The following is a 24,121-nucleotide window of genomic DNA, read 5'->3' on the forward strand; positions in this document are numbered from 1 at the left end:
AGCGTCTTGGCGTTATCATTACCCTGAAGAGCCACCAGAGGGCATCCGCAGGCAGCCAAGGGGCAAGCCATTTTGGCTTGCAGTTTTGGCTGCAGGAGGGTAGGGTGTGTGGAGGGGAGATCCGGACCGGCGAACCGCATGCCTGGCTGTGGGAGCTCTGAAGAGGATTCGTCCCCTGTCTATCTCAGGTTATTCAGAGACATTTTTACAGAAGCAGAGCTCAAGGTATTTCAGATTCCTGTGGTATTTCAGATCCCTTTCATCTGGAAATATCCATGCATATGAATAAATGTAATTCAACAAACATGCACAGCATTATGTGCCAGGCACTGGACTCAGTGGTTTGCCTAAGAGGAGGATTAAAATCAGACAGTTCCCATAGAAGTCTTCATCTGGTAGGCGGGACAGAGCATGCAGAGGTCACCAGAAGCAGGTGCTACAGGTGTCTGTGAATTCTGTTGGGTCCAGAGGCAGAAGTGCTTTGAGCTGAGGATGGTGTCTCCGAGGAGATGTTTGGAGAGATTTCACAAGGGGAAGGAAGCGTGAGCAAAGGCATGGGGCGTGAGGATATTTGGTGGGTTCATAAAACAGTCTAGTATGGGTTGGACAGTCTATCTCTTGAAATTTTTTTAAGATGATTATCATGAAACATAACAGAATGGCACTCCCTCACCCTATGGTTGTGATACTGAGCAATGGGCTTGCTCTGCTCCCTGCGATCTGAGCCAATTAATCACAATGAATTAGGGATCCAGAAAGGAAGTTTTAATTGGATTACCTGGCATAATCGGGAAGATGGCAGACTAATGTCTCAAAACACCATCTTCCAAAATTACAGGATCTTGAGGTAGTTATATAGGGAAAATGGGCAGCAAGGAGGGGGTTCCCTCAGGCATGAGGGACTCCAGGGTCTTTCATTGTTCCATTCTTCTGTCAGCTGTGATGGATACCTTGTGGGTGTGTGTGTTTCCTGCCTCTGGTCAGCCTGTTCCTGGAGAGAAACTCAGAACAAAGTTTTAATTTATCAAGGTATTGGGGAGTACATATGTAAGCAGGGGCCGTAAATCAGGAGTGCATGTGAACTTTTTAGAGTACGTGCAGAGCAGCGAGTAGTCACACAGAGGAGGGGCTGGGTCATTTCCGTAACAAGATGGCCTTAGTTATGCTCACAGTTTCACCTTTCGAGTTTTTTTTCTCCCATCAGTAGGGGATGACCCATCCCTATCTTGTGCCCAATAGCAACTATTTTTAAGACTTCTACCCAGACTAAGAAGGCCAGGACAGGGCATCTGATGGGCGCTGACAGCGAACCCACCGCTTTGGCCTCCTTAGTGCTATGATTAAGCTAAAGAGCCATAGGAACTCCACTAGTAACCCATCGCCATGCTAGCCTCTGCAGGGCACCCAGAACAGGTATGCTGTGGCCTTGCTCTAGTAGACCTGGGAGGGGATACGCCTGGATGTGAACAGCAAGGCTGGGTGTGGACAGCTCTGACCTTGAGCAGTGTTTAATTCCCCTAAGCCTTTGTTCCCTCATCAGTAAGAGGGATGATGATGCCTCTCATAGAACCACAGTGAGGATTAAATGGATTAAAAAGTATTCATGGGAAGTGCCCAAAGCACTGGTTTCTTCATCCCCAGGGTTTTCTTTGCAGGTTGACAAGCAGCTCTCACTCAGTGTCTTGCATAGAACCCCATGCACCAAAGAGCCCTCCCCTTGACCTTGTTGTCATAATGTTCAGCCAGATCTGGACACAGTGTGCCCTGACATCAGACAACCTATTCCCTCCTACTGGAAAGAGATCTGTGCATCACGTGGCATCTGGTGAGCGAGTCACTTGAGCCGACTGATAACTAGAAAAACAGGCTGAGATTGATGAAGTTAAAAATTGAGCTCAGCTTTCAGCCTCTCAGCCTCTTTCCTCCAAAGTCCCTAGACAAACCATATTCTGTGCTGTAAGGGGATCAGAAGAATTCTAGAAACCCAAACTACTTGAGCATCCCAAAATATCTTCCTGGACATGGCTGGCAGGAGAAGGCATGAGACAATTTCATTGCACCAACCTATCCCGTGGCTGGCTACATAAATGCTCCCCAATTTAAAAAGGCAAGATTAATTTTAAAATCCAGCTGGTGCTACACACAGGGTGCTGTTTACTCCTTTGTGTTACTCTGTGGTTTGTTGCATCTCTGCACCACCTGGTCTTTTTAGAGTGGAATTTCATTCTCGTGTATCGTGGCTGGGAAGCGGGAGGTTCTCTCTAAGCCCAGTGATGGAGGCAGGGTGGATGCTGGGACAGGAGGGAACTGGCCTCAGGATGCTGACTCTTGGAACCCGGAGGTTTAGAAGCGCACACACATGTTTGTGTGTGTGTGTGTGTCCCCTGGAGACCTGAAGTTGCCTCATGGTCAGTGGGCTGGACCATTCTTCACGTCTGTTTTGATAGAACTTGTACATTCTTGTTTGAGGTGAGTGTAACACAGCTCTGCCCTTATCTAGTGATCACTCCATCCTCTGGCCTGCTCTTGGTCCCTCTAAGTGATTTTTTGTGCACACAGGGAAGTTCTTTATCTGCATGAGAGTAGTGGGCCTCAGGGCGAGAATGGTGACAGGACAATTGGAAAATCTTTCCCTCATATGCTGACCTTGCACAGGGGGAGAGGGCTTTGTTGAGAGCTGGCAGGAGTTAGTTTTAATGCAGTGGACCCCAGAGCTCCCAGAGGAAGGCTTAGGGCTCAGTGTCAAAGTTGGAGAAGAGGGGAGTTGAAGGGGCCAGGAATCTCTGTGCCATGGTGACAATGACCAAAGCCATCCTGGGTGCCCTGCAGTTGAACCAGGGTGGATATTCAGCGGGAATACAGGGGTGTGGATGGCGTCCATCCAACTGGTCAGCACCCTGATATCCTCGTTAAAAATTTTTACTGTCACCCCTGTGTTGTGTCCAAATGACTCCTGAGTGGAGGCGGGCCTGGCCCCAGCATTGGGTGATATGGAAGGTCCTAGTTGCTAAGGCCGACGGAGGCAGTTTCAGCACCAAGACCCTACAGGGAACTACATGGATAGAAGACGAGGCCCCAAGTCTCTTATCTCAAGAACTCAGGTGAATTTGGGCGTTTCTCCCATGACTATAGACACTACCCCAGAGATCTTAGGAGAGGCACATGTTGTCCTGCCAAGGTGCCAACTAGACTGAGGGCCTCAAACAGCTTGCTGAGGAGGAACAGATAACAGGGGCAGCAAAGAGGGACTGCTGGGGGGCAGCTACAGCTGGTGTAATAGGAGCTCATCAAGCACCCCCAGAGGGCCGGGAAGGGAGTCTGCTGATGCTGGATTAGTGCTCAAACGGGTTTATTTGGATTTTCTGGTGCCTGTTGTCACATGAACAGCCTGGGCAAACAGTGAAGTGGGTGGGCCCAGCATCTCATTCCCATGTGCCCAGTGCCCCATTAGCCCTAGGGCCCTCCAGCCAGCCCTGTTCCACACCAGCAGAAACCATCGTCTCTCCTCTGAAGTGTCCCGTTCTCTTGGGGTGGCTGAGGAAACTGTCTAAAAGGAAATGAATGACCATAACTTAGTGTCTTTCACTCCCCCTCTCTCCCTCCTCAGCTCAATGCCCACCTCCTGGAACCATTGCTATTTTCTAAGAGGATCCTGGAAAAAACAGTGCCCAAAACCAAGGGGAACAAACAATCCTCTAATGGAAAAAATTCCTGCTAAGTATCCAAGCTTTTTTGTTTTTTTGGCTGCAGAAGCCCAAAACTCCACCTGTTAACCTCTGCCCTGTATTTACTTGTCCAGATAATATTGGCAAGGCGTGACCCGGGAACTTTGACCTGGAGCTCCCGCAGTCGTTTCTGGCCCCTGTCTGCTGCCTGTCTGCACCGTGGCTTCAGAACAGGGAAGGAAGCTTGGGGGGAAGCCCTGTTTCACCAGCTGTGTTTCTCCTGTGCTTCTCAGAGCATGGAACCTGGAGCGTGAGGCGAGTGCTCAGCAATTTGACCACTGTGGCGCTAAGTGTGGGGTCTGGAGAGCGGGGCCTTCAGAGCCAGGAGGTCTGGAAGGCTTCTCTGCATGTCCGCTGGTGTATTTCTTGTGTTCTGGTTTCCAGGAAATACAGGAGTCATTTCCTCCGTCTCTATTTTTTAAATTGTGTTATATTTGCTCAGTACCAGATATAAAATTTAGAAATTCACAGAAAACCTTGAGAAACAAAGATATAACAGCACAGAAATTTAATAATAACAATAATCATAACAAAGCTATAACAAATGATAGGCAAATCATCTGGATCTTGAAGGAGACAACTGATCCGTGACATTTCTGGAGGTTAGTGATCCACGGCTGAGCCTTCTCCCCATTCCTCCATCCCCTTTCATGAAGGGCGCCTCCTGCACTCCAAGCCAGTGACTGTGACTCCAGCAGGGAAAGGCGTGAAGGACCCACTCACTCTATAGGGCCAAGAATTTTGGGGGCTACTGTGTCCAATCCAATCTATTTACAAGCTCAGAGTGCAGTTTTTCATACGATAGAGGGCAGAAGCTCTGCTAGCATACTTTTCCTAGATCTGTAGAATTCAAAAAAAAGAAGGACATTCAGTCGTGAGTCTCATCCTGGGCACCTCCCACCCCCAGTACCTGCTCCTTGCCTGAGGCAAGGCTATGCAGAGGGCTCTCCTAACTGCATCCCCAGGTCTAGGGTGTTCCACTGTCCATCCAGCAACAAGTCTGGACACCTGAGTGACCTGTGCCCAATGCCACAGGAGCCAAGGCTGGGAGCTGGGCGAGGTCCCCATTACAAGTTCTGCCTATGATAGGAGAGCAGGCTGGGCAGTGCAGAGACAGCTCCACAGAGCGCTGCACTGACATGAAATCTTCATTTCAGTGAAAATCTCACTGGTGTAGGTACATTGCTCGTGTGCATGATCAGCACGAGACAAGTACAGAAGCCCAGGTTTTCTCTTCTCAGGTACAGTGTGGCCTAAGCACTGCGAGAAACTTGTGGACCATGAGAAAGAGAGAGCCCAATTCAGAAACTCTCCCTTGAAAATCCCAAATTTCTCCCTTACTCTCTCTCTCCTCTTCTCTTCTCTTTCCCGCCTCTGCCTCTCTTTCTCTGCTTCTGATGACTGACCTAGCTTGACACATTTAGGAGCCCCTTCTTTGCCACTGACTTGCCATTAAGAACCATAATTCAAGCAAACAACAAATGACTCCCTGGTCATGCCGAAGTCTGGTGAACGTGCTTACTGAGCTTGCTGTTCTCAACCACACCCTGCAGCCCCTGGTCCGCCTCGCCTGGCCCCTGGCATCCCAGCGATGGCACTTCCACAGCCTAGCTGAGGAGGCCCCATAGCGGAGAAGGTTGGCAGTGGTTCAGAATGAACTGGAGGCACCCTCATCCTGTGTTTCCCTGCGCTATCTGGGTGTCTCCTTTATCCATGGACTTCTTCCTCCTCTTCCCCTGCTCCACACCCTGCCCCTGACAAACCTTTTTATTCTTCCCCATTAGTCTACCAAACGAGGCAACAATCAAAAAACAGAAAAATATAGAAGTATTTGGGCATGGGGACTGTATTTACTGGGATTTATGGGTTGTAAAAAAAATTGCTTCTCACTCTTCCATTCTGTTTTTCTTACCAATTTCAAAGATAAACTGAAGGGAGATATCTGGATCCATGAACTACAAGATTCTAATTCTAAATATTTCATTTTCCTTTAAAAAGCACCATAATTATGATCCATTATTCCACTTCTGGGTATTTATCCAAAGAATGGGAAACGTTAATTCAAAATGATATGTGCACCCCTATGTTCACTGCAGCACGATTCACAATAGCCAAGACTTGGAAACAACCTAAGTGTCCATCGATGGACCAATGGATAAAGATGTGGTGTATATGTACAATGGAATTCTACTCAGCCATAAAAAGGTGAAGTCTTGGTATTTGTGACAACATGGATGGACCTTGAGGATATGCTAAGCAAAATCAGTCAGACAGAGAAAGACAAATACCATATGGCTTCAGTCATATGTGGAAGATTAAAAAAAAACCAATAACAAACAAACACTTAGATAAAGAGAACAGACTGGTGGTTACCAGAGGGGAAGGGGGTAGGGGGAGAATGAAAGGAGTAAAGGGGGACATTCGTACAATGATGGATGGAAACTAGACTTTTGGTGGTCAACACAATGTTGTGTATACAGAAGTCAAAATATAATGATTTATGCCTAAGATTTATATAATGTTATAAACCAATGTTACATAAAAATTTTAAAAAAAGGAATTCTCCCATTTACCTCTTCCCCCAATCCTCTTCCATTAAATTCTTCACTCCTTATGCCTCTCCCCACTTATATCCCAATCCTCATTGCTTCTCCCCAGAAGGAATCAGTGACGTAAGGATTGCTACATGGCCCCTAAGCCTAAGGCTCTCTCCAGCTGAGGCTTCCGGCTCTAACGGAGTCCCAACATCCTGTATCCATACGACTCTGTCCCCAGTACACTGGTATGTACCTTTTCTGAAGCTATTCATCTTTGTCACTGATCTTACCCCTTTGTAGCAGTGAGTTCTACAGGTTCAGGTTCACAGCCTGCTTCCCCTTATGGGGGCTAATTTAGTTCCTAGCAAGCTTCTAGGGGAGCTTTCTATCGTGGGCAGATCAGGTAAACTAGTTGACTTTTCTTTCACATTCAATATTTAAGAACATGCCCCTCCCCCAGCTTTTTGCCTTTCCAGGGCAAAGAGCCCCAAGAGTTTTACTTGGTCCTGATGGTACAAACTCCCCACCTTCGATCATTTCAGGAGCTCTGGACCCTTGCTGGCCTGATTATGGTATCAGAACTGCATCTGTTACCCGGAGGAAAGACTGTAGGGCTTTATGTCACCAACCTCGCTAAGTCTCATTCACTACCTTTAGACTGGACGCCGGGCATACTTTCGGCGATGGAGCTCATCCACTCGCTCCAGGTACCAAGTGCCTGGGAAAAGGCTGTTTGCATCACCAGGAGGTGAGAAATTCACTGTGGAACAAGGAGAAGAGTCAATATTCACAAAGAGCTCTTATGGGATTGGGGAAGAGAAAATAGTGATAGGGATGCCTATGGCTCACACAAAGCTCTCCTGGCTATGTTGCAAAGGGCTGTGAGGTCATCTGTAATACAGCTGATATAGCACTGGACCAACAGAAGAACCAGGAGGCACCATCTTGGATCTAGTACACAAGCGTTGGCTATTAGAAATTTTGTTATAGGAGTATGGCATTTTCCCACAGTCAACGTACCCTTCCTCCATTGAAATCTTCATTATGTCCTTTTGCCAATAGTACCTAGCTTGAGGTGTGCCTCAGAGCCTCCTGTTTTCCGATAGACACTTCCTTCCTAGGCCTGAGTTTTCTGACTCTGATTCATTGTAGTATTTCAGCATTTTCTCCATTAATGTTCATCTCTGAGGTCTTATTTTTATTTTAATTGTTTTTCTTCTTTGCTCTAAGATGTCCCCCATTCCAGATAAGATCAATCAATACTAGGTCTAGATTTTCTGGAATATTCGTAATTCTGTATGTTCTGTTTCCTTTTCAAACCACTCTGCAAACCATGTGTCCCATGTTTTGCTTGAGAAAATATGTTAACCATGGTTTTAAAACCACCATCTGGTCTCTCCAGTCTTAACTTTAGTTTTTGTTTCCTTTTTCTTTGTTGCTTTTTTGGGGCAACAATTTATTTTTGTTTGGTAGAGAAAAGGGACAGTTGGGCGGAGGTAGTAATATTTGTTGATAACTTATTTATGTACCTTGATTCATTTAATCTATTCGTCAATCTTGAAAAGTTAATTTAATTTAATTAAATTAATTAATTTATTTATTTTTAAAATATTTTATTTTTCCTTTTTCTCCCCAAAGCCCCCTGGTACAGAGCTGTGTATTTTTAGTTGTGGGTCCTTCTAGTTTGGTATGTGGGATGCCACCTCAGCATGATGAGTGGTGCCATGTACCTGCCCAGGATCCGAACTGGCGAAACCCTGGGCCACTGAAGTGGAGCACGTGAACTTAACCACTCAGCCATGGGGCTGGCCCCCTAATATAATTTTAGAAATGAGACACTTGAGAAAAGTTCAATATTTTTTCACAAAGATAAAGACCTAGTGAGTATCACAGGTCAGTTTAGAATTGGATATCTAGCTCCAAAGTGTAGGCTCTTTCAACTGTTGCATAGATAGCATTTTCAAAAAACCATACATCTGGCTTCCATGGGACTATATTGTCCAGTATCCTGTCTTGGGGTGTTAGCTACAATCTATTCTGGGAAGACACATACTACCTCCTGCCTCTTCTCAACTCTGCCTTCTGCTTCCCCACCCGGTTCTTTCCCTGTTGGACCTAGCAGATTTTCTCCCAATCGTGTCTCATGAACGTCTTCACCATGTCCCAGTATATTCTAGACTTCTGATGAATCCCTGGCCCTCAGGTAATGGCATGGAATCTGAGAAAAATTGCCTTCTCCTCCTCTCTTCCTGCCCTTTTTCTTACCCTTGTGGTAGAAGTGTTCTCTTTCATCCATTATTTCTGTGAACTCTTCGGGAGACATACGCTTCCGAGAGGCGAGGCGTTTTGGCAGGTCTGATACACTAGATACCAGCTTCTCCAGTGGGGAGCCTGGTAAGCAAAAATGAGATTGTTAAATCTCCTTCATGGTCACTATCACTGCTGCCAACCATGAGTCCACTGAACAGCCAGGCTCTGTGGGAGCTCAGACTCTGCGGGAAAGTGCTCTGTGTATGGCTTAGACTGTTGAGAAATGATAAAGGTCAGCAAACGTAATGTTGCGGAACATTCAGAGACACACACTCATTTAGTCATGGTATACCCACATAGCACTTAGATGTGTGCCCTTGATTATAGCCATCATAAAATAATCAACAAATATTACTGGATATCTCGAATCCATCAACTTCTTTTTAATCAGTTGCAACCAACCACCATTACCTTTTGCCTGGACTATTTGCTGGAACAACCTGACTTGTTCCCCCATATCCACCTTTGTTCCTCTTCAATCTAATCTCTAAGTCTTAGCAGGGGAAGTGCTTCAAATACCTAAATTAGACAAACTTACTCCATTGCTTAAATCTCTTCAAGGATTTCCTTTGCTCTTAATCACAACATAATTCTGTCAAGAGGGGAGGTAGTTGTGAGGCAGTTTCTTTTACCTGATGAATCCTGCCAGAAGTTTCTGATAGAAAGACAAGACTCACCTGGAGAAGCATCCTGGGATGCTCGAAATGAGAAAAAACTTGCTGCCAAGCCAGAGCCATAAGAGAAGGCACCAATCCTGGAGCCAGCCAAGTCTTGGGCAGAGTGCCTGTAGGGAAAGAAATCAACCCCCTAAAAAATCGGCATCGTATTCTGTGCTTCGAATAAACCACCAACCTATCAGCCCAAGAGTTGACCTCTTGCAACTAGAAATGGGTTCTGGGCACTCTACACAAGGAGAGACTTTTGGGAGACTGGGGATAGGCCCAGAAGGAGGAAAACTTGCCAAGAGGAGAGTAGCTAAAATCCAAGATACAGAAGACACAGATAGCACAACAGAATTTCAGGGTGTAAAAGGAACTTTTCCCCACCCAGGAGGACAAGATGAGTTCAGGGAACTCTGAAGGCATCTCCAAGTGGAGAGCAGACCACTAGACTCACCTTCAAGGCTCTCGTGTTGACTGGTAATGCTTCAGCAGTTGTAACTTTTATCATAGCCTCATTAGTAATAACTTGAGCAAGTGCACTCATATACATATACATATATTTTCCTGTGTTATATACATGTACTATAGTACAAGTATTTCCTTATGAAACCCACAAAATGGAATATCAAGAGAAATGATAACAATTATGTGAGCACCTGCTGAGTATTACTGTTTTCATTACTTTAGACATTTATCACTCATCAAAATCCTAGAAAGCAGGTATTGCTATTGTTCATATTTTATAGATGGGGAAAGTGAGGCACATAGAGGTTAAGTATTTTTCCAAGGTCAAAGCTAATAAGTGGTAAAGAGATTTGAACCCAGGTTGTGGGCTCTAAAGCTAGACTCTCTTCATCACCATGCTTTACTAAGTACAGAGATTTTAAATGTATGAGATAAAAATATGCATAAAAGTTCTACTATTTTCTTGCTACATCCAAATGGACCTTGTACTTCCCCTGACATCATACTTGCACTTCACTTTAGGGACCACTGTTTAATACCGATAGTAAGTATGCCTATATATACACCTTTGAAAGAAGTTTCTTTCATTTTCCTTCCTTCCTTCCTTCTTACCTTCCTTCCTTCCTTCTCTCCCTCCATCCCTCTGTCCCTCCCTCCCTCCTTCCTTCTTTTCTTCTTTCCCTACTTCCTTCCCTCCCTCTCTTCCTCCCTCCCCCCACCACTTTCTTCCTTCTTTAAACAATTCTGAAACAGAAGAGGAACCACACCTGATTAACGCCTCAGACGGTGGGGCTGGGGGTAGGAGGTGGGGCCAGAGGCAGTACTCACTGGGCCAGAAGTGAGGCCAGACACCCATAGAGAGATGAGGTGTACGTATTCCCATTGTGCGTGGAAAGGTAAAGAGAGGCCTTGGTTTTCTTGTTGAATATGTCCAGAGAGGCCTTTTGAAGTGCTTTATCCATGTCCTTGTTGGTGTAGGTGTCTTCCAGCTTTAGCGCCCTGTGAGGCAGCCAGAGGAATAGGCAAGTGAGAGGCCACCGGAGAGGAGGGAGGCAGCAAGGGAGAAAGTAACAGCTCTGGAGAGAAGACTTTGGGCACATGTTTTTATTATAGAATATTTGAAATACAGAAAAGCACAAAGAAAAAATGTCACTAATGGTTCTACCATTCAGAGAGAGCACTTAGGTCATACTTTTTGTGTAGAATCCATCCCTACCTGCAGACTGTTTACTGGAAAATAAAAGCATGCTGCACATTCTGTCTAGCATGCTTCCTTAACTAACTTTTCTCAATGACATTAAATCATCTACTGTAACATTGTTTTTAAAGGGTGCAGAATGGGCCATGATAAGATGTACTCGACTTTAAGCTTTCTCCCCATTCCTGTCCTCACTAGTTAAAACACTACAGTGAATAGCTACATGTTCTTTTAAACATGTGGAATTACTGAGTCAAAAGGTACGTGTATGTTTAAGGCTTTTTTTTCTTAAAGATTGGCACCTGAGCTACATCTCTTGCCAATATTCTCTTTATTTCTTCTTCTTCTTCTCCCAGAGCCCCCAGTACATAGTAGTATATTATAGATGTAGGTCCTTCTGGTTGTGCTATGTGGGACACTGCCTCAGCATGGCTTGATGAGTGGTACTAGGTCCGTGCCCAGGATCCGAACCAGCAAAGCCCTGGGCCACAGAAGTGGAGCACACAAACTTAACCACTCGGCCATGGGCTGGCCCACATGTTTAAGGCTTTTGCTTCAAGTTTTTCTATTACTCCCCAAAACCCTTGTATCAATATATACATCCACTATTGCCCATTTTCAGATAGCCTAATCAATTCTCAGTATTCAGATTTCAAAAAGGCTGTGTAAAGAAAATGGTAACTTGTTTAAATTTGTTACTAACAAGTATGCAGATTTAAAAATATTATTATGTGCATTTCTACTTTGAGGAAATTTCTTGTCCATATCCTTTGCTTAGTTTTCTACTTAGAGTGTTTATCTTATTATTGATGAGACTTTAATACATTACAGATATTAAGCTATTATCTTTGATATATGTTAGAATTTCTGTTTTAATGGGACAGGTCTTATAAGCAGTGTTTGTACTAATTTTGATGTTTTATTTAGGGGCAGGGTTAGTAGTAGTAGTTAGTAATAGGGGCAGATGTTGGTAAAATACTCCAAAACTTGAAATAAGCAGATACCAAGAAGAAAGGGAAAGATTCCCCTCCCAGTGGAAACTCTTTGTATTGAAGATTCTTTTCTAAATGTCTTGAAGTCATGCATCAGTAAACAGCATTCATCCTGCTTTATTGACATCTGAGGGGTTGAGCTATCCCCATTTCACAGATGGGGGAAATTGAGGCAACAAGCAAGACATTAATTAGGCCAATGGCAAGTGAGAATGAGACCAGACACTCCCCAACTTGCCATCCTATACTGTGATTATTTGCTTCTAGGTGTTTCTGTCTGTAGAGACTGTGAGATCCTCTAGGCAGGGATCATGGAAGCACATCCATTTTTGCGTCCCTAGAGTTTAGTGTGACGCCTGACACATAGCTGATGTTTGTAAAATGTTGATTGATTGAATGATTTTGCCACACTCCCTTTCCCCATTTTCTCATTCTCTGAAGCTTCTTATAGTCACTTGATCTAGAGGTACTGGCAAACTCTCTGTGCTCCCTGAGATAAAAGCTGGAGGGCCCTGGGCAGACAATAATCCATTTGCCTACCAATGACTTGGTTTCCTTTCTGTTGCATTGGAAGAGTGTCCTTTTTTCCCCACAGGAGTGGAGTGGCATGAGGAAGCCTTTAGGCTCCCCATGAAGAGGACTCACCTGAAGGCCTCCAGCTCCTTGTAGAGGCTGGTCTGTGTGTCTTTGCTGGTTGACAAGAAGTCATTGAACATCAGGCGAGCCAGGGATTTCTGGGCCATCTTGCAGAAGGGTGTGTGAAAGATCATAAACTGTAAATCATCAAGGGTGAAAGGTCGATCCATGCCAACTGGAAGGGGAAGTGTGAAAGCAAAGATGTGGCATGATGCATGGGCCATTTAGAGCAATTGTCCTAGATCTAACCGTGCTGAGGGACTCTCGGCCTCCCAGAGAACTAGCTCCTACCTCCACAAACACACACAAGGTTTGTTCATTAGTTTTACAAGCACTAACACTTACTAAGCACTCTACTTATAAGGAAAAAAAGCAAAGAAATAAACATTTTCTTCATATCTACTATTGCCAACCTCTACGACAGATACTTTCCCTGAATCAAACTTGTGCTGTATTATTTTCTCTATTTTCCAGAGGAGGAAACAGAGTCTCCAAAATATGGAAGCTACGTCAGGTGTCCAAGGTCACCCAGCTTGAAAATGGCTGGTTCTGGACTTAGGTTCCGATGTCTCTGACTCGATGTTCTAGACTGTCTCTCTCACTCCAAAGACGAGGGCAATGCACCTTCTGCCCTTAGAAAATTTACAATTTAATGTTGTGATCCAAAGCAGCATCCATTGAATTCCATATGAAAATAAGGAGTAAAATTAGAATGCCATAAGAATGCAGAAGAGGTGAGAGTAGTTAGCCAAGAGCAATTTGACAGTGGATGGAGAGAGGCAGAGAGGTCCAAGTTGCCTTCATACCCATGGAGGGTGGCTGTGGCAGCCAGCATCCTACCCAACGCATGGAAAAGGGCAAGAAGTGTCTCCTTATGCCACCCTTAAGGCATCCATGCTCTGACCTTTCAGCACATGCCTTTTCCCATACCGAAACCTGCCTTTTGCAGATGCCCATCTGAGCATGGCTGAGCAGATAAGAACCCTTTTTAATTTTTTTAAAATAGGTTTCTCTGTATTTTTAAAAGAAGATTTATTTGTTTCTTTTCTGATAATGAAAGCAGTACATATTTTTTTAGCAGGAAGATTCAGAAACTAAATGCGAAAATAAAATCAACTTGTAACACTACCATCCAGAGAAAAATCACTGATAATGTGTATTGCATTAGTATACCTTTGTATACTGAAAATATAGGTGAGATTTTTCAAGATCAACCAGATCTTAAAAGGTGGCAGACTACACCAAGAGTCAAAGCACTCCTGACTCCAACAGAAACAAATCCCAGCCCCAATAGGATGTGGTTACTCGGCCTCACCACAGTACCTCCCCAGGCGGCTGGCACCCGCTGGTTTCATACTCGTGGCTTTGACCCTGAATTGTTTACTTTCTTTCATTTAGCTCAAGTTAGAGGCAATTTCATACTTGAATTTGGATGACTTCCAATTGGACTTTACCATAGACCCAGGGAAGGGTGTAAGAAGAAGGGGGGCCTGAAACAATTCTCTTGAGATCATTTTCAGAGGAGAGAAGACACCTTGTCTTAAGCTTTTAGGACAAACTCTTGGCCCCATGTAAATAGAGCCCCCACTTTCAGCCCTCCAAGCCCCATACCTTGCTTCCACTGGTTCTGGATTTTTTGACGGTATGTTGTGTAACATCGGTCCAAGGCCTGTAAGTAGCACTGAATGGAGAGCTTCCCATCCACAATCGGGTACTCTGAAGTTGCATCAGGTTTGTAGAAGTCATATACATTCTCCATGTGGGTTCCTCTAAGCCCTGGGAAGGTACACAGAGGGATTCAGGGACTGCACAGTGCAGCCCACATCCAGCAGAGAGGATGGGAGAGCATGTACAAACAGCCTCCTGGTCTTGATGTCTCATGCCCAAGCTCCAGCCCCCTCAACATCCTGCACATGCTCAAAGGGAATTGAATAGCTTGTTGCTCTCATATAAATGAGATTTATATTTCCCTTTTCACACGTACATGGGCTTAACAAAACCTGGATTACAAGCCAAAAGTCTCAAAGGAAAGCCTTTCACTTTATACCTGGGTATCTTCTTACATCTTCAATTGCCAGTTTAGCTCCCTAAGTGTCCTCAGCATCAGCAGCAACACCATTCATTCCGTGCATCATTATCCTAATGTGTGATGGTGCAGAGGAGAAAATCTCGCTGATCCTCCTCTTCCTCCTTGCCCTCTGCTCCCTAGTCCAGCCTTTTGAAGCAAGTGAGATCATCCCCAAATCTATACATCCACCCTGAGTAGTGGGTATGCCAATTTGGGATTCGGAACTATGCATTTGGCTATGCCATGCATAGTTTCTTGGTACCGTATATCCACAGTTTACTACAAACCTCTCTCCAGAGCCAGAGGTGCCTCGGGCCCAACCAGCATTGCCACAGCTCCAGCCCCACCTGTGGGGCGAGCATTACCACTGGGATAGACTGCGATGTCTCCACAAACCACCAGTGCATAGCGACCTGTAATGAGAGGCAAGAAATAATGATCATCACCACAGGATCTGCAGTAGGCTATGTGCCCACTGTGTGCCAGGCAGAATTTCCTGTACTGGAGATAGACCAAGGAACAAAACCAAAAGTTCCTGCCCTATGGGCTCATGTTCTAGTGAAGCTCACTATGATACATTTGAAATGCGAAGCCAAAACTCAGCGTCCTGTTACTCTAACTGTAAAATGCTCATTTATTCACAATCCTGTTTTTGAGTTCAATGAAAAATTTATTCATTGGCACTTTTGGAGAAATTTAGGGTTGTGCTGATCACCATATAGCACTCCATGGTCCTAAAATTCCTTCCAAATCACAGAAGGCCAAGAGCTAGGGAGGGAAACTAACATTTGAAATACTAGCTAGATACTAGTTATCCTCAAACAATCCTTAAAATAATCCAATGAGGTGGGTAATATCCACATTTATGGATGAAGACCTTGCCTTCCAGAGAAATTAAGTAGCCGTCTAAAGTCACTCATCTAGTGAATGTGAACTTTGATATTCAAACTCAGTTCTGACTAGATCTTAAACCATGTGCTTTGAACAACTTAGTACTACTTTCTGTTGAGTAACCACATTTAATGTAGATGATCCATAGAAATTTCCCCTATAATAGACTATTATTCAATAAGTGATTGTTGTCTTGACTGTTATTTGTTCCACTTTCATCTTATAGTACTCCCCTTAAAACTTGAGTTTATGGGGGAGATATGGTAGTAAATTTAGTATTCTATCTAACCTGTGAGGAAACCCCAAGTATTTATCTCAGCACTGTATTGGGAGTCATATTTCCATATAATTTAATCCTTATGATAAGCCTAGATATTGGATCCAGTTATCTCTTTTTTATAGACAAAGAAATTGAGGGCCAAAGAACTTAAGTTGCTTGCCCAAAGCCACACAGCTAATAGACGGTAAGATAAGGATTCAGAGTCAGGATTCCAACCAAATGCATTAAAACCCAGGAAACTTAAGAATTCTAACAACTCCAACTCAAACCTCAACAAAATTGTATTGCTTTTTCCCCAACTTTATACGTATATATAGGAAACTATAGAAGCATATTTAGAAGCCAATAAGGAAAAGAACAGTAATAAATAGAGATAAGAATAATTTGTACCATGTTAAAAAATCTGAATAGATAAGTGTATGCTTGCAGGTACATAAGAACATTCTGAAAGAAAACAGAGATTTTTAGTGTTAAATTCTGGGAAGTTGTAATGGAGTATCAGATGGGAACTTTCACTTCACTTCACAGCTTTTTGTGTATGTGTATATATATATTTTTAACTATAAGTTTCAGTTACTTTTATATAAAAAAAAAAGGACAAGAAAAATGAGGTCGTCCAGGCAATCTGAGCCAGTATCTCTCTTCCTTTCCCTCATACCCGGCTGTCTCTCTGGAGTGGTTCAGAACTTCCTGGTGAGTCCCAGAACCACCTCCTACCATCTCATGGTCCCCAGGTAGATGGTTGGTCAGGTCAGAAGCAGAGATCTCATCTACATTGGCCTTGTCTGATCTGGGCAGTTGCCATCAGGCTCAAGCTTAAATATGATTTTTGGTTTAATACAAGCTAACAATTCACATCTCAATAGTTTCTTTAAAAATTTTCTTCCCCATCAAAACATTATATTAAAGAAAGATGCACTTGTAGCCCTCTCCTGTGGAATACTCAGCCACTCAGCACAATTTATTCATTTGAAATGACATGCTTGAAACTGATGATGCTCCCAAATATTGGCTCTGACCTTTGGTTAAAGGCTGGTGAGTGTTCCTTGCCCTTCATTTCTACTCTCCAACTAAATGCTTGGGTGGATGTATTGGTGGTGATGGTAGTTGGGGTTGCTTGAGAAGTAATAATGTAAGTGACAGGAGAAGCACTGTAAGAACAAATTTGATGATGTAGAGACTGGAACATTCCAAGTCAATGGAACCATTACTGGTGAGGTGATGCAGGGCAGTTAAAAAAACATGGAATGGGTGTATGAAATTGCACTACCTTGCTGTGTCAACAGAGATAAACCATTAAACTCTTCTTGGTGGCTCCTTTTAAAATAAGGAATATCGGATTAGATAATCTCTAAGATCGCTGCCAACATTAAGGCTTCCTAATTAATTTTCTAATCAATGTTCATTATGGTTTCTAAGGTTTTAAATTCTAGTTTCCAACTTAGTAAATATAGAGTGCCTTGACTGCCTGGTTATTGTTCTTTCACATCTCCACAGATATTTTACTCAATCCTTTCACCAGCCCACAAGGTAGGTGGCAAATAAGAACTCTGAGGCTCAAAGAGGTTAAGGGACTTGTCAACAATTATTGACAGAGCTAGGTTTCTGACTTTCAACTTGTCCTGTTTCCCTTGGACCCTGTCTTGCTATCACAACAGGGGTTCTTCCTCTAATATAATATTGAGAGAAGATGTAAGTAAGATACAAGGCAATGTTAAGCAAAAAGTAATTTCCTAGGAAGTCCCTAGGCAAGGGAGAAAGAGTAGAAATACTCTTTGTCATGGTGTATTCAGTGATTCTCTGGATCTGTTTCTATCACTGTGTTTTCCCCTTAATACCTAAACTTGTTAAAACCTTTCAACATCACTGATCTCTTTCTCTCAGAGACTTTAGGAGAAGCTTAAGAGAAATAGGTACAGTGAAATAGGAAATACATTGGATTTGGTTTGGCATCTCACCCCTGCCACACACTATGTGTAAGATATCAGATCTTGGAGTGGTTAAGTTCGCGCACTCCACTTTGGCAGCCCATGGTTTTGCCAGTTTGGATCCTGTGTGCAGACATGGCACTGCTCATCAGGCCATGCTGAGGTGGCATCCCACATAGCACAGCCAGAAGGACCTCCAACTAGAATATACAACTATGTACTTGGGGGCTTTAGGGAGAAGAAGAAGAAGAAGAAAAGAAAAAAAAGATTGGCAACAGACGTTAGCTCAGGTGCCAATCTTTAAAAAAATGAAAAGATACCAGATCCTGCATTTTTTCATTTATAAATCAGGTATAGCACTCACTTCCTAGGCTGCTGTAAGGACTAAATGAATGGCTATGTGAACATGCTACCTAATTAACTGCATAAAGCTATACAAGTCTAAGTGGTTATTATCATTGTGGTTATTGGATGATAGCAGCAGCTGTGTGAATAACTTGTCCTTCTCTCCCTGGATAAAACCACCTGGGGAACAGAGAAGCAAAACTGAGGATTCAGCCTCCAACCCCAGCTCCTTTCTTACAAAGGGCCTCTGGCAGCACATACCATCCCAGGAGCTAGATTCCATCCAGTTGGCAGCATTGAAGAGGGAGGCAGTGCCACCATAGCAGGCGTTGGTGGTATCTATGCCCTCAATGTCAGTGTTGCCCGAATCCTGGAAGAGCTCCATGAGCACTGTTTTGACAGCCTTGGACTTGTCGATGATGGTCTCAGTGCCCACTTCCAGCCGTCCCACAGAGTCCCATGGGAGCTGCGTGCGCTCCATCAGCTGCTGCACCACCGTCAGGCACAGGGAGTTGATGTCCTCCTGGACGGAGCAGAAGCCCATATGGGTTTGGCCTAAGCCCACTGTGTACCTCCCTGCTTCCACATTGTCATACTTCTCCAGGTCCGTTTGGTCCACATACTGGGCTGGGAAATAGACCTCCAGGGCAAGGATGCCGACATCCTTTGGCCAAGTATCCGTTTTGGCCAAGGGGACAGCAGGGACTGCAGAAAACCTGTAGTGGAGATAATAATCAAAATCCCACTAATGGTCTTCAGTCAGTTTCCTCAAAAGACAATACAGCAATCATTTCATTCATTTTTTTATATATTTTTAAGCTATGTTATCAGATAAATACAAATTTAGGATTCAACAAAATCTTTCTGTTGAGTTAAACCTTTTATCCTCAATAAACGTCCGCTTCTTTACCTTTGTGATAATCTTGCCATAAAATCTACTTTTCCTGATAGTAAGAATTTTGCCCTAGCTGTTTGATTACTATTGCATGATATATCCTTTTTTGTCCATTTAAACTTTTAACCTCTTAAGTTCTTTATATTTAACATATATCCCTTCTAAATAGCATATAGTTGGATCTTTTAAAAAATTTTAAAAAGTCTTGCAATATTGGTGTTTTAATTGGAGTAATTAGTCCAGTTATATTTATTATGATTACTGATATAGTTGGGATTAAGTATACTTTCTCACAATTTGTTTCTATTTGCCTCATATAGCCTTTGTTTCTTTATTTCTCCTTTCCTGTATTCTTTTGGATTAAGCACATATTTGTTATTCCATTTTATCTCCTCTTTTTCTCTTAGTAATGACTCTAGAGATTACAATGTGCATTCTTTGCTCATTGTAATCTAACTTAAATTAATACTTCTGTTACTTTTGGAACAATGCAAAAACCTTAGTTTAGTTAACTTCCTATATCCTCTCCACCTTTGGAGCTATTATTGTAGATAGTTTACTTCTACACGTTACAAACCCCATAGGACATAATTTTTAAAATTTCATTCATTTTTAAAGTACCCCACTCATTATCCCTCTTTCTCCTTCTTTCTTTTTCCTATACAAGTACATACCTACCATTTTTATACTTTTTAAGGAAGTTTTCTGCTTGATTTCATGCTGTCTGCTTTTTCTGATGGGGCCTCCCAATCTTTACTGAGTACACTCAACACAGTGCTGGGTTCCAGGTGCACAGTAGTGAATAAGACACATCCTTTGTGCCCACAAAGAGGGCACAGTCTAATGGAGGAGGCAGACATTTTTACAGATAAATACATAGTGAAACAAGCAAAGGCTGTGAGAATACAAAGGACAGGAGAGCAATTCTAGATGGGAGCAGAGAGAAAATGGGGAAAGGGTCAGTAGAAGAGGGGAGAGATAATCTCTTCCTAGAACCATCCCCCTCTCTTCAACCCTGACTTCTAATACCCCTGGTGAAGATCTGGAGTTTCTCCTTCCAGCTCCAAGTACAGAGCTTACCAAGTCCTCCTCCCATATGTTTCCACATGAAAGTACCTGAAAGCTGGTTACTTTAGTGATAGCCTTCATTTTGAAGAATGAAAAGGTGAAAAGATGAAACCAAGGCACACACTGGTGAAGTGATGTGTTGAGACTAACTTTATCGTGTGTCATATGTTAAAAATATTCTGTGTTTTCACTGCCTTGGGTGCCAGTGTTACACCTTGGACCTATACTTGTGAGTGCCACCAAGTTCCTGTGACTTGTATCTGGCTACAGAATTCCCAGTCATGGAAGAGCGACAGGATATCTCCACTGGCTTATAAATTTAGCTCTATGCCACAGGAATAACAACTCAGGTTGAATGTGTCTATCTGTCATCCTCAGAATTCTGGGCTTCTGGTAACCCTAGTTTTCTCATCAGGAAGGTCACTTTGAAGGACTAATGTGAGGCAAAAGTGGATCATATGATCACAAGATAGTGAGGCAAATGACAAATGTTCATCCATATCTGATGAGAGAGGTTTGGAATTTTGTTATCTGCCCTATTTATTTGGTGCCCCCCTCCCCCAAATAATTGGAGTTTATGTTCTCAAATATTTGTGGAGTTGCTTCCCCAGGACCTAGGAGCTAATGGTTATTCAATGCTTGGTCCTGTGCTTGGCTGGCTTTTCCCTCAGCATCATTCTCACTCTGCCTTCTCTGAGCTCACCTCCTCCCTCCCTCTCTTCCCAGTTAGAAATCTAAGGTTGCAGGGAGAGGTTCCAAGAATCAGTCACTTGGTAACTTTTGTAACTGTCTTGGCAGGGGGATGTTTCTGGGAATGGATTCCAGAGCCTTGAAGAAAAGTTAACATCTAGAGGCTTCCAGAAACATCAGGCCACCGGAGTTAAGAGTATCTTTCTCATCTTGTACTTTCTCTAAAGAATAACCGCTTAATTTAAAATCGGGTTTGTTCTGCTGTTGCTTGGTTCAAGAACCTGCAGCGAGCTTTTATTTCTTTACTCCATCTCGCCTCCTTCCCTTGTGTTTCAAAATTTGTTATTACATGCCAGGCACTGTGCTAGCGAGAGGCTGCAAGGGTGAAGGGGGTGGGCAAAAGAAAAGAGGAGCTCAAGGTTCTTGAGGAGTTCCTCGACCAGTGGGAGGAATGAGATAAGCACATATACACACACATACACAACCCAACCGAGAATCAGAATATGATAAGGGCCACAAAGGGATATGGGCACAATCCCACAGGAGTTCAAAGGAAGCAGAGATTGCCTGTTGGGGGGAGGCTCAGGAAAGGCTTCATGGAAGAGGCTACATTTGAGATCAACCTTGATGGATGGGTGGAGCTTCTGCTGATGAAGAATGGGAGGGGGGTTGCAGGGGCAGCAGCCGTGACAGGGGGTGATTGAACAGGTAAGGATACCTGGAGCAGAGAGTGACGGGGAGTAGAGAGACGATACATGAGAAAGGCAGGAGCAGCACCACGAAGTGGAGGACACGATTCTTCCTTGAAGGTAGTAAAGCAGATGCTGACATGGGAGCAGTTCTCAGGTTGGATTGAGAGCTGATGCAGATTGGGTTAGAGGGGAAGGACACACGGAGACAAGGAGACCCATAAAGAGGATTCTTAATAATCATTTAGGCCACTGAAAATGGGATTAGCTGTGAGTAGATCTGAAAGGGGATTATGAACGATGATTCCAAGGGCTTGAACTAATGATGTCAGAGGAGGGGCAGGCTGGTGAGGACTGAAGTTTGTCTCTTGGCGGGTGGCCAACTATTGCTTATTGAAACAAACAAATCTACGTCAAGCCTTTCCTCACAAATACAAAAACAAGTTAAATTCTAAGCTGGGACATTTGATCAGTACACAAGGGATAGGTGAGTGTGTAGACAATGGTGGAGAGTCACAAAGAAAAGAAGAAGGCTAAGGAGCACTACTCCCTACCCCACACATCCATACAGCCAGGTTCCCTGGGTACCAGACAAAGGAAGACACTAGATCAAAGTCATTGTTCTAAGTATTCAAGGAATGCGGTGTAGAAACGGGAGGAAAGAAAGGGCTAGTCCCAAGATGCAGTGTATGGCTTAGGGATCCTGAGGGGCTAGCTATAGCTGTGTTACCACCAACACTGGGAGACGGCAAGCACTTGGGCCAGATTTGAGGAGTGTTTACAAAGAAAAGGAGTGCTTTTGCACTTCGGTGCACAAGCACATTGCACACATACGCACAAACACATTACATACACACATGCTCACCTTTACATCTCATTTCCCCTTTCTTGAAATCAGAGGGCAGAGAAACATCCTTTTTATCCTCAGTGCATTTCGAGCTTTGCTGCAGTGACTCGGAACAGTTGGTTATACTAACTCTGCAGTTGGCACAGAATCCTGAAGGTCTTGGCTGGGACTGGGGGTCAAGATGCGAAAGGTGGTGGAGAGGGGAATGCTGTGGGCCCTGGTGCTGATATTTCCACTGCTTTGTGCAGCTAGGGGAGTAAGAGATGTCATTTACAAATAGCAGGTGTCAGAGGTTCGGGATCCTGGAATTCTGCAGCTGAAAGGGGCTGTCTGTTTAAAGGATGAGATAACTGAGACCCTAAGGCCCCCTGCCTCTCTTTTACTGGTTCCATGGCTTTTCTCAAAGAGTAACCTGTACAGTCCCTGAGATCAATGTGACTCACCTTTGGTGGGCTGCTGGAAGAAGGCGAGCAGGCATGAGTGGAGCTTCCTGCATCACTCTTTTCACTTGCAAGACCCGCTTCACTGGAGTCAACAGCCGCTGCATTTTCAGAGGAGCAAGCAGAAAGCCAGCAGTTCACAGTCTTTGGGAGAGATGCCCCGCAGTGCCCAGTTGGGCTTTATAGAGCCCTGAGACTCCTGCCTCGGAAGACCCACCCCTGCTTATCAGGGCTCAGTTGGCTTCTAAAACTGGTCCAAAGGTCTCGTTCAGAACACGAGTGAGTCAAAGAAAAACATCTTCCCTCCAATGTGTACATAGCTGCCCTGCTCCTGGGGATGTGTGGGCATCGATGGCTCTGACTCCTTTCTTGAGCTCTTGTGGCAGCCTTCTTTATGCACAGCCCCCTCAGGAGGCTATGATGTTCCTTGTTGTAACACACCCTGAGGTAACCCCACCTGGCTTGTCTGGGGTCCTGGTTCCTCATCTGAGTTACTCTCCTTTGGTGGTCCAGAATGCTTTCTGTGGAGTTAGCTGTTATTATTTTAGTGTATTATGCATAATAAGAAAAATCTTTCAAAACCAAAAGGAATGAATCTTTTATTAGTAGCCCTTTAGTAGTTGGGAGTTGGTATTGGCATGAGGGCAGAGGGAATGGTATTAGAGAGGTTATGGAGCCTGTTATATTTCTCCTGTCTCTGTTGTTACTCTTTACATGTATAGTTCCACCCAGTTTCCAAGTGGAGTATGCAGTATGCTACAGTAGGAGCACATGAGCCTCAAAGCATTGACTGTCATTTGAAGCTCAAGTTCTCCTGAGGGTATGGTCTACTTACAGATGAGGCCAGTGATATGTAGACAGGTGATAGGACCTTCCCAAAGACCTACAGCTAGTAGGTGGCAGGGTGGGGACTCAGTCATATCTGTTGACTCCAGATTCTGGTCTTTCCACTTTGCTCTTCTACTTCTCAGTAAAAAGGTTCCTGCCATCTGATTTTCCAATGACTCTCTGCCTCCATCCTTTTCTCCTGGCACCAATCTTCCTTTATCTTTTATGAGAGTCATGCCTTGATTCATTAGTTCATTCAGTTAACTCTCCTGTCTAATATGACACTGGAGAGTTAGAAGAGAAGAGCCAGAGTAGTTTCTGCTTTAGAGGAGACAGAGGTGACAATTTTCCTGAAGACAGAGAACTTCCAGGTGTCCCCAGAAGTCCAAGTACCTTAGATCTTCCATCATCTTTAGATTCTTGCCTCCAAACATCTTGATGCATTACTGCTCTAACCCAATCTTCCACCTCACTCTGTCACCATATGCCCTTTCACTGAGCCTTTTGCAAAGTTCTGTCAGCAATTTAAATTCTTCACTTTCACTCTTCTCTGAAAATGTCCTTTGCTTCTTGCTGTATTTCAAACTGTAGCTCTCAAATGGTGGTTGTGCTCTTTGCCTCCCCCGC

General features: G+C 43.9%; 1 protein-coding gene across 2 annotated transcripts; it reads right to left on the reverse strand.

Moving 5' to 3' along the window:
• Window positions 1–4,218: 4,218 nt before the first annotated feature.
• On the reverse strand, window positions 4,219–24,121 carry HMGCS2 (3-hydroxy-3-methylglutaryl-CoA synthase 2). Of its 2 annotated transcripts, none has more exons than XM_014831048.2 (10): window positions 22,670–24,121; window positions 18,299–18,753; window positions 14,881–15,006; window positions 14,137–14,301; window positions 12,535–12,700; window positions 10,528–10,698; window positions 9,250–9,356; window positions 8,528–8,653; window positions 6,892–7,022; window positions 4,219–4,565 (listed from the first exon to the last, which is right to left on the reverse strand). In XM_014831048.2, exons 1-9 carry the CDS (start codon window positions 22,771–22,773, stop codon window positions 6,916–6,918), a joined length of 1,527 nt encoding a protein of 508 aa, XP_014686534.1. In that variant the 5' UTR covers window positions 22,774–24,121; the 3' UTR covers window positions 4,219–4,565; window positions 6,892–6,915. The 2 variants fall into 2 exon arrangements, with proteins under 2 accessions (XP_014686534.1, XP_014686535.1); XM_014831049.3 differs by having other exon boundaries at window positions 4,427–4,565; window positions 6,914–7,022; window positions 22,670–22,863.

Source organism: Equus asinus, chromosome 16 (genome assembly GCF_041296235.1).
Source record: "Equus asinus isolate D_3611 breed Donkey chromosome 16, EquAss-T2T_v2, whole genome shotgun sequence".
In the NCBI taxonomy this organism is placed as follows: Eukaryota; Metazoa; Chordata; class Mammalia; order Perissodactyla; family Equidae; genus Equus; species Equus asinus.

Bases quoted from the DNA above. Each gene is read 5' to 3' on its own strand.
- HMGCS2 (XM_014831048.2), bottom strand. From the start codon at position 22,773: ATGCAGCGGCTGTTGACTCCAGTGAAGCGGGTCTTGCAAGTGAAAAGA. The intron at 14,302-14,880 runs GTTTGTAGTAAA...GTACCTTCCCAG, and splicing joins ACCTCTGGCTCTGGAGAGAG to GGCTTAGAGGAACCCACATG. The intron at 8,654-9,249 runs GTGAGTCTTGTC...TTTGCTTACCAG, and splicing joins ATCCCAGGATGCTTCTCCAG to GCTCCCCACTGGAGAAGCTG.